This window comes from Nicotiana sylvestris, chromosome 8 (genome assembly GCF_000393655.2).
Source record: "Nicotiana sylvestris chromosome 8, ASM39365v2, whole genome shotgun sequence".
Taxonomy (NCBI): domain Eukaryota; kingdom Viridiplantae; phylum Streptophyta; class Magnoliopsida; order Solanales; family Solanaceae; genus Nicotiana; species Nicotiana sylvestris.
The window spans coordinates 185727437-185745265 of NC_091064.1; the positions used below are offsets into that span (position 1 = coordinate 185727437).

The 17829-nt window shown below is 38.0% G+C and overlaps 1 protein-coding gene across 1 annotated transcript; it reads right to left on the minus strand.

Annotated features, from left to right (window-relative positions):
* Window positions 1–324: 324 nt before the first annotated feature.
* Window positions 325–17495, minus strand: LOC104227583 (uncharacterized). Its single transcript, XM_009779864.1, has 13 exons — window positions 17290–17495; window positions 17109–17175; window positions 16894–17004; window positions 15813–16008; window positions 13616–13701; window positions 13207–13402; window positions 12930–13041; window positions 3770–3897; window positions 3429–3635; window positions 3189–3298; window positions 2296–2425; window positions 1906–2055; window positions 325–822 (listed from the first exon to the last, which is right to left on the minus strand). The coding sequence occupies exons 1-13, from the start codon at window positions 17384–17386 to the stop codon at window positions 601–603; spliced, it is 1812 nt and encodes a 603-aa protein (XP_009778166.1). The 5' UTR covers window positions 17387–17495; the 3' UTR covers window positions 325–600.
* Between the last annotated feature and the right edge of the window lie 334 nt (window positions 17496–17829).

The following is a 17829-nucleotide window of genomic DNA, read 5'->3' on the forward strand; positions in this document are numbered from 1 at the left end:
TGGTCAGGTTTTTTTTTTCTAACACCAAACCAAATCAAACCAAACCATAGTCGAATTTCTTTTCTCGGTTTGACTCGAGTTATCGAGTTTGTGTGGTTTGTTGGTTTCATTTGTACACCCCTAGATGTAAGAATTAGGAACAAATACAGAGAATTAGGAACAAATACAGAGAGACGACCACATCATTAGGAATCCAACTCATAACAGTTTAAAGAATGAACTTTGATTCCAACTGAACTAGAGCTCACCGATGTCCCTCCTTTTTTCAGAACAAACTCGGTATTTTTTATTCTCCTTTTGGTTGAAATACAGAGACAATGCAACTTGAGAGTAGAATACACTTCTAAATAAGTTCACTGTCTGCTCAAGCAAACCATTTTGATGTAACAAATTAATGGACCTCTTAAATATTCTTTTGAAATCTGTTGCTAATTAGAACTTCGGGAAAAACGCGTCATATAGAATGAAAATTTCTCGAAATTCTCAGGTAAAGAAAAAAAATTCTAAAGGCATGTCGAAGAATCTCGCAGTAAAAATTTGACAAAATTGCCTCGACTCTATGGTGCAACTGACAAATCAATGACCAAAGAAAAGAGAAGCTCAACCCCAAAATCTACTAATGAAGCCCTTCTTATCTTTCTTCATCCGAGCGTCCAGTGATGGGAACTCAATAAGGTTATAAGCCAGATCCAACACGATGGGATTGCGAGGCACTGGTTGGAAGGCAGGTGGAAAATTTTCAATTCGAGGAGCAACCTTCACGTTAGCTTCACCAACAGCTGACTCGTATGTATCCATTTTTTCCATGAGAAGTTTCTCCACCTGAAACAAGTATAAAACATGAATTACACAAAAGTTGGGGGAATAAGATCACATAAAAGAAATGGAAGCAGAAATTATGCAAAGTAGGAAAGAAAGAAAAACAAAATATAATGCCTAAAAGCAACTCCACCAACAAAGATGTGAAAAAGGACCCAGTTGTTGGAGCACAAAACAAATTGGCGACCAACTGCCACGGAACTACTGAAAGAGAAGTAGTATCAACATTTTAAGTAACTACCAGATGTGGAATATCTAAAATTTATCAACGCAGAATTATTTGTCATACTCGGTGCTTCAAACATTCAGGTTACCCTAATGTGTACTAGAACAAAATGGATCAGCTAGCTTATATGGAACTCTCTAGCATATAGGCCCACAGTTGGGAGTATCTGGTAATAAATGGATAAAACCTGAAAAACTTATACTTTGGGGTGGTTTTTTTTTTTTTGGGGGGGGGGGGAGGGGGGGAGGGGGGGTTAGTTGATGTCAAACACATAATGCAATTATCAATAAAGAAACATTATCATTTCATGAGTTGAAACCTTTTCCAGCACAAATACTTGAAAAGCAACAGAATTTACAACTTCATTTTACAATAAGCCTATTGATTTAAAGAATCACGCACACAAGATGCAGTATCCTCTGAAGGACAGGAGATGGAGAAAGCTATCAATAATTCTGCTAAGAAAAGCGAGATGCTCATCTAGCGTAAATTAGATTTTGGATTAACAAGTATTTGAACCTCTCTAAAAATAAAGATTAGTTCATACTATCAATGTTCCAATTCTTGCGTTTTCACATATTTCAACAGTCAATAATTATTCTTCACAAGGATCCAAACTTTCTTTCTTCAATGTCATCGAACCCAAAAAGAAAAGGTCATAGAAGAAGCTGGTTAGAAATGGTTCAACAACACAGGACATCTCCATGAGTTTCATTCCCAGGTTTTCCATATAGTAATCTAAGAGAGATGTGGTTCAATATGCACCATGAACATCGCAAAAAAGGCGAATGCTACAACACATTAACTACTGGAAATCATTGCAGAAGTACTTAAGAAACATATGGGAGGCCAAATCATACCTTCTTATCAGTTCCATTAAGTGAGATATTGGATATCTTCTTCGAGAGGTTTTCAGGAGCCTTCTCCTCCTCCATAATTCCTTTGGCATGCTCTATACAGCTGTTAGATCTACTCTCGTTATACAGTGTTTTCAGTTCCTTGATCATGACCTGATACAGATGGAGAGAAAACAATGACAAAAGGAGAAATGGGAAAGAGGACACCTTCACACCCAGACTCATTACTGATTGAAGCAACACAAGTAAGAAAATATAAGAAATCCTACAATTATGCATCAAAATTTCATCCAATAAGAAGCAGCTTGGAAGCTCTATCATCAAACATTAAGACGAGATGCACAATCAAACTTATATAGTAAAAGCAGGTAATTTGATTGATAAAGTGCTTACCTGATCAGCATCATTCGCAGACTGCAGTTTCTTAAGAGCTGCATCAGCTAAAGAACGAGCTTGACAGTACAAGGCATAAGCTTCTGTCCTCTTTCCTGCTGAACTGTAGGACTTCGCCAAGTAGAAGCACCTGGCAGGAAATTGAAATAAAACATTTTAATTGATTTCAGACAAAAAGATAACCATTCTAAGACTGTTAAAGATAAACAAATCTGCAACCCTGGAAAACTTCACTAACAGATAGATCCTGAAAAGCTAAGATGACTAGCGCTTCCTGGATGAAGATAGAGAGGGAGCAAGGGGAAGAGGACTAAATAACAGGATCTCATTATAGTGCAAAAGCAAAATCATTTTTTAAAATAGGCTTAAGTCTTAACATAGAAGGATCAATAACGTTCCTATATGTCTAGCAAGAAGTTTAAATGAGCAGCATCAAATACAGGTCTACTATATCTAAAGGAACAAAATTCTGCACAAGATACAAATGTGGAATGAAACTCAGTTAAGTCGTGAAGTTACTGACAGGAGGTAAATACACCAATCCAACGATGTCCTTCATCTGAGATGATATTGAAGCCTACATAGATACTGACATTGGAACCATAATTTCAAAATAGGCAAAGTACAATCATACATAGTATCACTGACTCATACTTTCATTGATTATCACTTAAGTGTATATTGAAGTGTACAACTTCCTCATATGGGACACCAAAAGTCCCGGATCTCCTTTCTGTAAATTCACCAATAATGCTAGTTTTACAAGTCATAAATGCTAAAAACCATATGAAGATAGTCTTTCACTCTCTCCTCCCACAAATTTTCATTTCAACTATCACACAATGAAAGAAATAATGAAAGATCTACACATAATAAAGTAAGAAAAGTCAGACCTTTCTGCTCGGAAAACCATGCTTCTCAGCTCGCACTCTTCAGCTAAGGCAACTTCTGCCATTTTTCTGTCTCTACCAGAACTAACTAGATCAAAAAGATCAGCAGTATTCTGCATCAGAGGGAGCAGTTAAGGGAGTGGTCCAAAATAGATATATAACTGAACTTTGTCATATTGACAACTCTGATCTAAAATGCTCTGATTAAAGATATAAAAAATTTACACTAAAAACAACTGTTACCTGTAACAATAGATCATATAGCCGGACAAGCTCCTCGGGCTTTGTGACCTTTTCATTTTTATCATCACGGACCTTGTTGAGCTTGCTTTTAGCTATTTTCACTAACAACTGATTCCGCTCAATGGTTCTCTGCCCCAAAATTGCACCAATGGCTTTATCCAAGCCACTTAACTCATCCTTCACATTTTCCGAATTAGCTGCAGTAACCTAGAAGGGAAACCATTTGCGTAAGATATGCATAAGACTAATATAGGATGTTAATTTGATGTACGAAATAACAGAACCAACTTGAAAATTTCCAAGAAATCAGCAACTTCCACATGATATGAGTAGTTACTCACCAGGTCATTCCGGATGCAGCTCCTGGCTTCGTGATATGCTGCAAATATTTTGTCATATAACACAAGTTTCTTCTCTGCCGGAAGAGAATCAGCGGCTGAACCATGGATATCTTTCTCCAGTTCCTGGGCTGATGAATTTTCCAGTGCATAATATAAGCTTGAAATAAAGTTAAAACCCAACATGATGTTTTAATGGCAGATATGCAATTAGTTGACAAAAATCCAAAGAAGTGGTTAGAAGAGAAGAAAGTGATTGGGAAGCTGGTATCCGGTTATCAAAATGCATTCATAAAAGGCAGGCAAATGAAGTTCTCGACTGGAGACAAAGAAGTGGTGAACCTGGTCTCCTTTTTAAGCTTGACATTGAGAAGGCCTTTGGCAAACTCAACTGGCTTTACCTTATATCAATTCTAAGGCAAATGGGATTTGGTGAAAGATGGATCAAGTGGAATAGATATAGCTTCACCTCAGAGAAGTACTCTATTCTTGTCATCAGAAGCCCAGTGGGATTTTTCTCTCCTAAAAGAGGGATTAGGCAAGGAGACCCCCTGTCTCCCTTTCTCTTCATTCTGGCTATGGAGGGGCTTAGTAGAATGCTAGAAAAGGCCCAGCAATTGCAATGGTTGAAAGGTTTTGAAATGGGGAACGTCTCAGGCATCATCAATCTCTGTATCCCACCTCTTATTTGCAGATGACACCATTATTTTCTGTGATGCAGAAAAAACTCACTCTGATGATTTTTGAAGCTATTTCAGGACTTCACATTAACATGTCCAAGAGTATCATTTATCCTGTTAATGTGGTACCTCACTTGGAGGAGCTGGCTGATATTATGTTCTGCACCACAGGATCATTTCCTACTACCTACTTAGGTCTCCCCTTGGGTGCTAGACACAGGCCAACTGATATTTGGAATGTGATCATTGAAAAGTTTGAGAAAAGATTGGCATCATGTCAGCAACAGTACCTTTCTTTTGGGGGTAGATTAACACTCATCAGTAGTGTTTTGGATAGTACACCTACCTATTTTATGTCCCTATTCCCAATCACAGTCAAAGTGCAAAAACAACTAGACAAACTCAGAAGATCTTTCCTATGGGAGGGTAACAGTAAAGAGCATAAGTTTCACTTAGTCAAATGGTCCAAAGTTACAATGCCCAAAACACTTGGGGGCCTTGGAGTTAAAGATCTGGCACTTCACAACAAATGCATGCTTATGAAATGGCACTGGAGGTATAACCAGGAGGAAGTTGGGTTCTGGAAAGAGATCATCCAAGCAAAGTATGGGACTTCTAGTCACTGGTGCACTAATATGGTTAGAACACCATATGGAACTGGGCTGTGGAAGAATATCATGAAACTTTGGGAGGATTTCTCAAGAAACACGTCACTGCAAGTGGGAAATGGTGCACACATCCAATTTTGGAAGGACAAATGGTTGGGGCACACTACACTAAAGGAGGTCTACCCAAGATTATTCCTAATTGCAACCAATCCAGACTCTACTATTGCTCAAAACAGGGAGGACAATACATGGAATCTAAACGTAAGAAGGGATCTTAATGATTGGGAGATAGAAGATCTGGCTAGAAGATCTGGCTTCACTTCTTGGAAGCCTGCATAACAACATAGTCGTCATCGAGGGAAGAGACAAGCTTAAATGTTGCAACAACAAAGAGGGCACTTACTCCGTCAAAGCAGGCTACTCCCACTTGAGCTCCAATAAAGAAATGATTGATCAATGGCCATGGAAATTAATCTGGAAAACTAAGCTGCCACCAAAAGTTATCTGTTTTAGCTGGATCACTCTAAAGGGCGGGCTCTTGCTTAACACAAGACAATCTCATCAGGAGAAATTTTCAGCTACCTAATATGTGTTACATGTGCCTCTGCAAGTCTGAGTCAATTAATCATTTGTTTCTTCATTTCTCAGTTGCAACAGACATGTGGAACATGTTCCTAGCTCTTTTTGGTCTGCATTGGTCTATGTCATGCAGTGTCAGGGAGGCTTTTGTGAGTTGGTGCTCATGGAAAGTTGATAAAACCATCAAAAGGATCTGGGCTATGGTTCCTGCTTGTATTTTGTGGTGTATATGGACCGAAAGGAATCAGAGATGCTTTGATGGGGTCTCAACTGCCAATCATTCTCTTAAAGCCAAATGTTTAGTTAATCTTTTTAGCTGGGTCAATCTTACCCCTGTTTATAACCCTAAATCCTTTTTGGAATTTATCAGCTCCTTAGTCTTATGATAGATCTTTTGTTGATATTTTTGGGATGACACTTTCTGTCTGTTTGTTAATAATATTCACTTCATCAAAAAAAAAAAAAATTCTCCCTCCGTTTCAATTTATATGGTGGGATTTTTGACTGTGCATGAAGTTTAAGAGGAAAAAAAGGGACCTTTAAAACTTGCGGTCTTAAATATGCCATGAGATTACTGTGGTTAAAAAAGCATATCATTAAAAGTAAAACCGGAAGTTCAAAATTAAAATATTTCCAAATATTAAAAGGTGTCATTCGTACTTCACTAGTTATGCAAAAACTAGGAGGAGAAACTGAAAAACTTCATTACGAGCCTCTCAAGTTAAAGCCAGTGAAAATTCTGGTTTCCCACTAAAAGCAACAACATTGATGTACTTTTTAGGTATACTATATGTGTTTGTATACTTCATTCTTCGTAAGATCAAAGACTCATTGCATTATATGCAACATGGCATTCCTACTAGGCATTTCCTTACAATATTTGGTTTCCCACACTTGATGCATATTCTTTTTTTTGAATTGATAACTTTTGTATGTATTAATAACATCAGTACATAGGTTGTACTGAAAACCAGATTGACAAGTAGGTGGTAAGTAGATGTGTTGTTGTGCAACCTAGCAAGATCCTAGTATGTCTACGATTGTCAATGTATCTTCTGTGTAAATCTGTTTATACCAAAAACAAAAAAGAAGAATACAATTGAGTTTGATCTTCTGTACTGGGTTGCTTCTATCTTCAAAACATCTAGCATTCCTTCCCTCCAAACTGTCCACCAGATACAAGCCGGGACAGTCTTCCATCCATCTCTGCTAGTTGCTTCAGCACCGGCTTCTTCCCAACTATAAAGAACTTCATTAATCCTGCATGGCATTGTCCATGAAATACCCCTAAAACTAATAAAGATTTTCCATAATTGGTTTGTTATCTTGAAATGTAGAAATAAATGGCTAACAGTCTCAGCGTTTTCCCCACACAACATTTTGAACACAGAGAAATTCCTCTTTTTATGAGATTATCCTGGGTTAATACAGCCTCCTTTGCTAGTAGCCAAGAGATACATGCTACTTTATATGGAATCTTTGTTTTCCATATATGCTTCCATGGCCAAGCATCTATCTGAAGATCATTTTGATTCAAAATCTTATATGCATCCTTCACCTGATAGACCCCTCTGTTGTGCCTCTGCCACCAAAGTGAATCCACCCCTTCCTGTAACCCTTTAAGTGCTTCCAGCTCTTTGTAGAGGTCAGTTAATCTTGTTATCTCCCAGTCATTCAGTTGTCTTCTAAGAGTGAGTTCCCATCCTTGATAACTCCACATATCAGCTATTGTCCTATGCTGATTTTGTGCCAAACCAAACATATCGGGGTATCTTTCCTTTAGGCTTCCATGTCCCAACCAATTGTCATTCCAGAATGATATGTTCCTTCCGTTTTTCACTCTTATGGAAGAGTGAATCTTCATTATAGGCCAAAGTTCTCTGATGGATTTCCACACACTAACTCCATATGATGTGCTGACTTTGTTTGACACCCAGTTATTTCCTCACTGTACTTAGCTTTGATCACTTTGCTCCATAAAGTTTGAGGTTCTTGAGAATATTCCATAGTCATTTCATTGTAAGAGCCTTGCTTTGATTCTTCAAATTTCTTATTTCTAAACCACCTTGTTTTTTGGCCATTGTGAGTCTTCCATTTAACTAAATGGAAGACCTTTTTCTCCTTATTCCCTCGCCAAAGGAAGGATCTTCGGAGTTTTGTCTTTGTCCAGTCTCTGTATGATTCCGGCAGGAATTGGGAACAAAGACATCATGTAAGTAGGAAGTGAGTTTAATACTGAGTTGATTAAAACTAGCCTGCCCCCCATTGATAGGTATTGCGATTTCCATCTTGACAGCTTCTTCTGGCACTTTTCAATGACTGAATTCCAGATCTCCTTGTATTTGGATCTTGCACCAAGAGGCATCCCAAGGTATACAGTTGGTAGGGACCCTACTTCTCCTCTCATAATTTGTGTCAGTTGCTCCATGTTATTAACTTCATTAATGGGATAAATATCGCTCTTTCTCCGGTTGATGTGTAGTCCCGAAATTCCCTCAAATAAAACCAAGATGATCCTTAGAAACCTAAGTTGCTCCTCTTCAGCGTCACAGAAGACTAGAGTATCATCAGCATATTGAAGATGTGTGATCTCTAGATTGTTTGCCCCATTCATGTGAATTTTGAAACCTTTAACCCATCCATTGACTTTGGTCGTTTTAATCATGTTGTTGAGTCCTTCCATGGCTATAATGAATAGAAAGGGAGATAAAGGATCACCTTGTCTTAGACCTTTGTGTGCATGGAAGAAACTTTCAGGAAATCCATTTATGAGAATGGAGAATGTAACAGTAGATATGCAAAATTTCATCCAACTGATCCATTTCTGCCCAAAACCCATTTGTTCTAACAATTTCAGTAGAAAGCTCCAGTTGACATGATCATAAGCCTTCTCAATATCTAGTTTGCATAGGATTCCGGGTTCTTTGGCCTGAAACCTCTCAATTCTTTCGCACCTGTCTTCTTTGGAATCAAGGCTATGTATGTTGCATTGAAGCTTTTCTCAAACATCTCCTGAGGATGGAAGTTGTTGAAGGCCTCTATGATGTCGTGCTTCAAAATATCCCGGCACCTAATGAAAAAACCCATTGTGTATCCATCTGGACCTGGGGCCTTGTCAGTTGCACACATCTTCAGACAGCTCAGGACTTCTTGTTCCTCAAATTTACTCTGTAAAGACTCCTCTAATTCAAAGATTTTTGGATTGTTTTGAAACTGACTGTCGGTCTCCACTCTTCAGGTTCTGTGTATAACCCCTTGTAGAATTCAATGATCACATTCTTTATTCTGTCTGACTCCTCAACTGCTTCATCTTGAATCATTAGTTGATCAATGTTGTTGTTTCCCTTGTGTGCATTGGCAGTACGATGGAAAAACTTTGTATTCCTATCCTCTTCGTTGAGCCACAACGCTCTTGATTTCTGTCCCCATGCACTTTCTTCGTTCTTGAGATGATCCTCGAACTCCATGAGGGTAGCTGCCTTCCTCACTGATTCCTCCTCTGTCAGAGCTCTTAATTGTTGTGTTGCCTCAAAACCTGCCAATTGACTCAGCAATTTTGATTTTTGCAATCCCAGATTTCCTTTACAACTTCTGCTCCATTCTTTTAGCTTGCCTTTGAGAGTTTTTAATTTGCAAGCTAAAATAAAGTCTGGTCTTCCTGAAAATTCAAAAGATGTCCACTAGTTTCTAATTCTGTCATCAAAACCTTCCACGTTAAGCCACCAGTTTTCAAACTTAAAGTATGATTTAGCTTATTCCAAGGCACCACAGCATAGAGCCACTGGTGAAGGGTCAGAAATCAGCCTTTGTTGGAGAGTTTGCTTGATATTTCTGAAGCTTTCATCCCATTCTTCTTAAATGAGAAATCTATCAATTCTAGACGCGGTTGTATGATTATCCCCTTTGAACCAAGTATAGTATCCTCCTTCGAGTTGAAGATCTATCAACTTCATGTCTTCTATAAAATCCGAGAATTCCACCATCTCTCTGGACCTCCTCGAGCATTCCTGTTTTTCAGAAGGGTACCTTGTGACGTTAAAATCACCACAGACTACCCAAGGGCCTTCCATCAATCCAATTTCTCTCCATACTATTCTTCTTTCTATTCTGCAATTTGGGGCATACACTCCTGTTATATGACATTGAAAATTCTGTAAAAGAGCCTCAAACTTGCATGTCAAAGTGTATGCACCAATCTGTAACACCTCCCATTTCCATACTCTGTAATCTCATAGTAACAAAATCCCCCCTCTCGTGCCGCTAGCTTCTAAACATGCGTACCTCACTCATCTCTCACCCCAAATTTGATTGACTATTTCCTTGATATCCCCTTCCACTTTTGTCTCTTGCATACAGATAATATATGCCTTCCAATTCAGCACTTGACTTTTTATGATCTCCCTTTTCTTCTAATCATTTAATGCCCTAACATTCCATGAAATTAAATTGATCTTCATATTGCAATAATAGATAGATCTATACCCCTACTCCTTTTCCCATCACTCTTGAATTTGACATCAAAGGAGGTTAATCCTTTTAATTCCAATGAGCCTTTGAACCTTTGTTTCTTCACCTCCATCTTTGTCTCCACTCTTCTAACTTGTCTGCAACTGTCAATTTGCATTAGTAACTCCAATGCTTCTTCTTCGTGGCCTTGAAAATCTACTCCAAACATTTTCCCCAATTTGATCATATTTTGGTGGACCCACAGTGTTGCATCCATCTCTTTATCCATTACTGGATTGTGTTGTTGTACTGATATAGGAGTAACCTCCTCGATTCCCAATCTTGGATAGAGTTGAAGTGCTTTAGCTGTTGTTGGTGCTCCAATGCATTTTCAACTTGATCTTCCCCCATCTTTTTGTTTATGGTATGCTCCTCTGCCTTATGTCCCAGTATTCGTATCTCTACTTCACCTTCTGGCTGATCGCAACTCATATGTGTTGCATGTGGCATAATTTCAAGGTTTGCAACGGGAATTGGATCCCCTGGATTGGATTCTTTGACTTTCAAGTAAGAGGTGCACCCCAGTTCCTCAATATAAGGCGTCAGCCTAATTTCTTCAGTGGTCTCACACGCGAGATCATTAAAAATGACTTGTGCAGCCAAATCAGACCCATATGATTTCAGCTCATTATTCGCCGCATTAATGCTCAGATTTGTCGAACTTGGACCTTGCGTATGTTGCACCAGTGCCTTTCCTTTATTATTATTTTGCAATATGGTGCATTCCACCTGGTCGCCCATGCTTCTCTCTGCTCCAAAGCTATGTGTGTTTTCCAACGACTTCAGCTCAAATCTTGCATGTTTTTCAGCCCAGATTGGGATGAAAAATTTGATCCCTTCTCTTTCAATCCCAATCTCATTAGGAATCTTTCTACCATCACCAACAATTTGAATTCTAGCCCACTTAAGGTTGAGATCAATTTCTTCTTCAGTAGCTATCCATCCCCCACAAAGATCTCCTATTTCTTTGAAGATCTTTTGTGACCACAGATGTAAGGGAATCCCCATGGCTCTAATCCAGCATGTTTCCACAATTTGAGAGTTTAGAATGCACCCAGCAGTGTAGTTCCACCATTCCAGATGAAGCTTGAACTTTTTCCATCTCCAATCTCCTTGCAGAATCTGCTCAGCCATATATCTGTTCGGAAACTCAAATAGAAACATGTTGCCAGTCATGTCATACATGTTGACTCAATATGCTTTGTTCATGAAGCAGTAGCCCATCGCCTTATGTCTGCTAAAGTGGGTCTCTCAGTGATTTCTTTCCCAAAATACCCAATAATGCATCGTTTAGTAAACCTGTGTCCTCCGCTCCTGAAGGTTCCAAAACAGAGATATCTCCATTGTTTGTGCTGACATTTGCCTCTCAAAGGGTATTGGATTGCCATTTACTCTCCTTAACTGCTTTGACATAAGGATAGTTATCCACAGTGTTTCTGGGTGGTACTGTGGTATTCAGCTTGGGGACATGATAGATGAATCTTTCTATCTTAGCTGTTATGTCTTTCCAGCCTGCATTCAAAGCTAACTCTGGGATTATAATAACTGACCTCCCTTCTCCCTTTAGTGACAGAATACTCATATATCTTCCATGAGCGTTAAATTTCCTAGTGCAGAAATGTTCTGTCATTTGTTCCTTATACTTCCATCTCTTCACTAAATTCTTTTGATCTATCGAGGCTTCTTAGAGTACAAAGCAAATCCATTCCATTGTCTTTCTACCCATGGATAAGCATCTCATCATGTTGCGACTTCTCTCCACCCATTCAAACCACATATCTTTGTTGGAGTTCCATCTGGTGATGTCGAAAGATTTGAATCCGGCGTTGAAGTATATCTTGTTGTCTCCCATATTATACTAATCAGCTGCTCAGGTTATGAAAATTATAGAGGGTGTTTGGTAATAATCACAGTGGGTGAATACTGATTCCGAAGGAGATGTTTGGTTCCGTTGAGAAGCTCCCCGTAATGGTATTCTGCAGACTTGAGAAGAAGAAGAAGAGAGAATTTTGTTTTGCGGCTGAATGAAAAATGATTGAAAAATGGCTGGACAAAAGCTTCCCGTCGCCAGAGAAAAGTAAAAGTGGTCGGAATCTAGAACTGTCAGGATGGGTTGGGTCGGAATAGGGTGCTAAAGAGGCTGTCCTGAAGAAAAAAGTTGAAAAGTTGCCCGGAGTAGGCTCACGTGCTGGCGCGTGGTGGAGTGCTCGCCGGCGCGTGGCGGCGCATGGGAGATCTGATGGCGGAGCTGTCTGCAGGGGTCAGCTCGCGTCACTAGTGGCTCTCCGATGGTGTTTGTATGAACTCAAAATTCCAGGTTCTCAGGCTCCTCGGGGAGTGTGCCTGAGAGCAGATTTTTCAGTACTGTAGAGTTGAGCATAAAGTAGTTACTTGATGCATATTCTGTATGCCGTTATATGCTATCATCACTGTCGCAGGGACTAGACGCAAATTTGCAACTGCTAACAAGCTTAAATGTAGAAGGCAACTCACAAGGGTCACAGAGAGTGCTCCACAATCTACACCACAATCTACATGGACTTCATTTATAGACACTCAAAAGCTAAGTGGAACATCAAAGAATGCCTAGAAATGCTTCGTTAAAGAACACAAGTACACAGACCAAAATTTGGAACTAGGTTGAAATAGTGGAATTTGGTATAAAATAGTAGACTGGAAGAATTCCAAACTCATAGATAAAACAAACTTGCTAATGTTAGAACTTCCAGAAAGTTGGCTATATCATTTTTCAATCAAAGTGCTACCTTTTGCATCTAAGTATTTACATACCTTTCAAAATGGACACCCGTGTCTTTGCATTTGAAATTGGAAATCTATTTCCAAGCCAATGGAATTCTGTCATAGATGCAGCCTGCTGAGATCTTGCCTCTGCCATAGCAGCCTGTAAACCAAGAAAAGAGAGACCAATTAGGAGTAAATAATCCTAAAATTCATTGTTCGAAAGATTCCAGAGAAAGACAGCATCCAGGGTACAATTGGACGCAATAATATTTTACAAAAGATTAGTGCCTAAAAAGCGTAGATACTCTAAGAAAGGACAGCTCACCTCCAACTTTGCTTTGAAAAGGTCCAGAGCAGGCCCTTCCATTTCACCGATGGAAACGAGTTCAGATGTTTGTAGGTTAGACTCACCAATCTTGTGTAAGCAATATCTGATACTAGGTTCTAGTTCCTCAACCCGCTCACGGCACAATACTTGGTTCTCTAAATCTCCATATTTTCCAAGTTCTTCATACACAGCCCTATTCAAATTAGTCAGATAGCGAGCATTTAGGACCTTGATGAAACAATAGTATAACTGTAATATCTGATAAAAGAAGTGGATATAGGGAGCAGGAAAATGGACAGATTTCCACAACTTCCTCTACAGATTTCATTTAGAAACAAAGTAGACACACTGGGCATTATATTCTCAGAAATAAAGGAAGTATACATCTCCATAAAGACTAATGTACCTGGCACTTTTGAAGCATTTTAGAGCAACGTCCCAATTCTGATCTTGTTCAAATAATAAACTCCCTTTCATGTATGCAGCATAAGCCTGCAGATTAACAAACAAGATTGCTCAATAACTTTAAAAGAACAAACTTTTTGAAGATTTAAGCCAACAATTAAAAACTATGTCGAATTGCTTCAAGCATTGAAACATAAAACAGAACACCACACTTGTAGAAGAGCAAAGAAAAAGAATAATGACAATGCTAAAAGGGGGTGACTAGAAATGGAAATAGAATAACTTGGGTATTCAGTAATTTAGATTAATTAACTATTGACTATGCAAAATCTCCAAAAACTTCCTATTTTCAACAATCTGCAGAGTTTGATTCTCTATTTTTTTTATAACGTAAATAATTTTATTAATTACGGGAAAATCTCCTGCGTATAAGCAGTATACCTAAGTAGAGAATTTACAACCTAATATGATTCTCTACATTTGGTTCTCTGTTATACCACCAACATAAAAGAAAGGTGCCAAAAAGGCAAGGTAAATGAGTAGCCTCACGAAAGTGCAGATAGAATAGTGGAAATTGGCAGCACTAAACAGTTATTTAGAACCAGAATGATAGCCAAAGAATCTATATTTTTCTTCTTCTGAAAGTTTAGCTGAACATCACATCCTTGACCATGGCCAATATTAACCACTGTATACAGAAAAGTTTCACTATTGTGCAGTGTCCATAGTAACTGCTATCAAGTGCACATATTCTCTCGAGCGTTTGCACATGTAACACTTATATTTCTTTTCCTTCAAATATCAACAGCAAGATTGGACCCCTTGTTGTAATCCCTGTGAGGCTCTTTTGTAGTTTTCTTTACCTTTTATCCTTCATTTTATTATTTTCTTTATTTTTTATCCAAGTAAGTCACTTGGATTGATTTGTTTTATCCTTTCCAAGAGTATAAGCTACTACCTAGACAAAGATGCCAGCACTTATGAAGTCATAGAAAGTATAAGATAACTCCACTATGTAAGCTTCACTGCCGATTCCATTAACAAATGAAAGATGATTGTGGTAAGTTGACATCAGCATAAAAATAACTACATTATGATGAGTCCTCACAGTAAGACGTATATTTGGGTCATTTAGGTTCATAAGTGCACCACTATGGTGATTGAAGGTGCTAAAAGGAACGCGGTAAATCTAAAATCACATTGAGAGAAGTTATCTTATAAGATCTACAATCTTTAGGAATCACTGCAGACTTAACTAAGAATAAAATAGAGTAGAAGAAAAAAATCCATATAAAGATATCAACTAGTCGAGGTTAATACTCAAATTGTTTTTCTTACACTTACATTAGATCCAGAGTGAGATAATACAAGATTTAAATCTAATTTGCCTCAAACGACAAACTGCTTACGCAATATTATAAAGAAATGGACCCAAATGGAATGAAATATATAGATGATTCATATCATCGAACCCAACTAATTTGGGATAGAGGTATAGTTGATAGTTGATTAACAAGTAGACGAAAAACATATGATAACTTTAGATGATCTGAAACTTCTCTCCGATCTCAGTTCTTCAAATGCTAATTCTTGAAAGTTTCATACAGCAAATGGCCCTCCTAAAGGCTAAAACTTCAGACACTGTTTAAAGGATCAGGTTCTTAACCGAAAGTAAAAACTCCTCAAGGACCATAATGATTTTTGCCGGCTAAAGCGGTGGTAGTGTCAGCTATTAGCCAGTAAATCTGTGAATTAAATCCAACTTTAACACTGACAAAAGCAAGCGTTTGAAAGATAAAAGAGCAATAAGTCACAAAAGCATATATTTTCTTTCATTATTTATGCCATAAGACATTAACATCGAATCAAGCTTATCCACCAAAATCTGGAGCACAAAAGCGATTCTATAGGTACCAATGGCTTTCAGGCGACCACCACATTTTTATTCATTGGTGGCATGAACTCCATTCCCTGAATTCAAGTATTTCAGAATAATCATCCTTATCAAAAGAAAAATAAACGAAGAGAACTTCAAAGATAGCATGAAGGAAAAAGCACTTTGAGAATATCAACAACTCAGCAGGCAGCACCTCAGCATTGGACCAGAAGACTAAAGGTTTGGGCTAGTGACTAAATCAAATGCTCTCATGAGCAAGCATAATGCCAGGTATATGAGAATAATGCTACAGGAAGCATACCTCCGCTTCTAAAGATGTTCTCGAATCTCCCTTGAAGGAACACAATTCCTGGAAAAGACTAGCCCATTTAACCGCCTTTCTCAACCGACCAATGAGATAGCTTCTTTGGCGTGCATTTGGTCCATCAGGCAATGTTTTCTTTTCCATAGCATGACTCCAAGCTCTCTCAGCTGTATAGAGAACCAAGTGAAGAAACCTACAATGAGCCCAAATCATTGACATTGTTAAGTTTTGAGTCTTACAATTTCATACATTCAGGAAACAACAAAGAAAATATGACTCATATTGGGCAGATAAGATCGTTCATAACTCAATAGGCTCCCGTCTCACCGAAACCATTGACCGTACTACCCAAAAAAGTACAATACTTCCCTCTATACACTTATACGAGGAACTAAAAATTTAACATTTAAAATTTCAGAAAATAACTCAAGAAAATGCATCCAAAAGCACAAAACAAGGCGTCATTATAGCTTAATCAGCATCAAATAATGTGAGAAATTAGAACTTAGACTTCCAAAGCTAACAATGATGAATAGAACAACCCAATAGAGCAGAAACTCTTCTATTTCCTTTCTTTTTTCCCTTTTCTGACAAACCTTCACTAGGCAATGCTCGCATGAATTTTCAACTGATGTCTTTTTTTGCATCGAATCAAGCTTATCCAGTACCTTTATTAGTGGGAAGTAGCAAGTACATGGTGGAATCATTGAACGCAAGTTGTCCCATACACCACTAGTATTTAAAAAAAGTGTTGAGATTTTGAGAATCCTTAGGTTTAGTTTTAGAACACCCCTCATTTGTCTTAAAGACAAACGGATCAAACAAAATGGAATGCATATAAAGGATTCATATCTTCGACCCTAATTAATTTGAAATTGAAGAATACTTGGCATTGTTGTCACAAGTAAATATCATTTTCATATTCATTTCTACATGTTCCGGCAGGCTAGGGGTCCTTAATTCAAACAATGAAACCAAAAAAAGGGGGAAATCTCAACAAATCCATCACTTAAAACCCAAAGAAAAATAAACACTAGTAATAGAAAAAACATCACAAACAAAATGAAAACACACAAACCTCACTTCAGTGACCGTAGCTACTGAAATCGCACGCTTAGTGTACTTCACACGTCCGTGAGTGAACTTGAGCGATTTATACAATCTCCTTAATCGAGCCGTACAATACCTCCTGCAAATTCCAATTTTATTAATCCGTTTACACCAAAATCACTCAAAACGAATCATGCTTAATTTCCTGCTGAACATGTGTGTGGATATGTGATGGAATCGTACCTGTAACGAGCGTAATCGCCGAATCGCAATCCATGCTGCATTTGAGCAGATTTTAAAAGCTGTAACACTACAAAACAATATAAAAGTAGCTAAAATTTAGTGATCTAACAGATAATAACATTCCACAATTTTCATCGCAATTGGAAAAAGAATGAAGAAGTTTCAATGCATAAGCTCTTGCCATTGACGGAGAACTTAGGGTTAGTTGTGATCTGATCAGAGGGAGTAGAAGTCTGATCGTCAATTTCCATGGCGGAAGTTTCTTTCTGCTTTGCCATTGTCCAGAAATTAGCTTACGGCGGAGCGACCTACGTTTTCTGATTCACGTTTGACGAGACCCTATCGGAGAAATGTCCTGCGTTTTTTTATTTGGGTTTAATTTTTAGATTTAGTTATTTTTGGTAGCTTTTTGGACTGATGTTAAGAATGGCTTGGTATAGATAAGTGGGAAAATAGGGAAAATATTACTTATGTTCATTTATTAATAGCTTATTATAAAAATTGATTAATTCATAAAATATTACTAATAGTAATCAAATATTATCAATATTAGCTAATTAGTTATTTGTAGTCAAAAAATGTCAATTTTTTACTTTTTTGAGTGGGTGTTATTAGAATAAATACATCTTTAGGAGCTTGAATCTCAGTTTTAGGGATGATTTGGTAGAGTTTTAAGGTGGTTTGAATTGAAAATTCAAAGTAGAAATGAACATGAAAAAAT

Coding starts and splice junctions, on each gene's coding strand:
- LOC104227583 (XM_009779864.1), bottom strand. CDS start 17,386: ATGGCAAAGCAGAAAGAAACTTCCGCCATGGAAATTGACGATCAGACT. Junction 17,176..17,289: donor CCCTAAGTTCTCCGTCAATG/GCAAGAGCTTAT, acceptor ATTGTTTTGTAG/TGTTACAGCTTTTAAAATCT. Junction 2,426..3,188: donor ATGGTTTTCCGAGCAGAAAG/GTCTGACTTTTC, acceptor ATTTCCTGCCAG/GTGCTTCTACTTGGCGAAGT.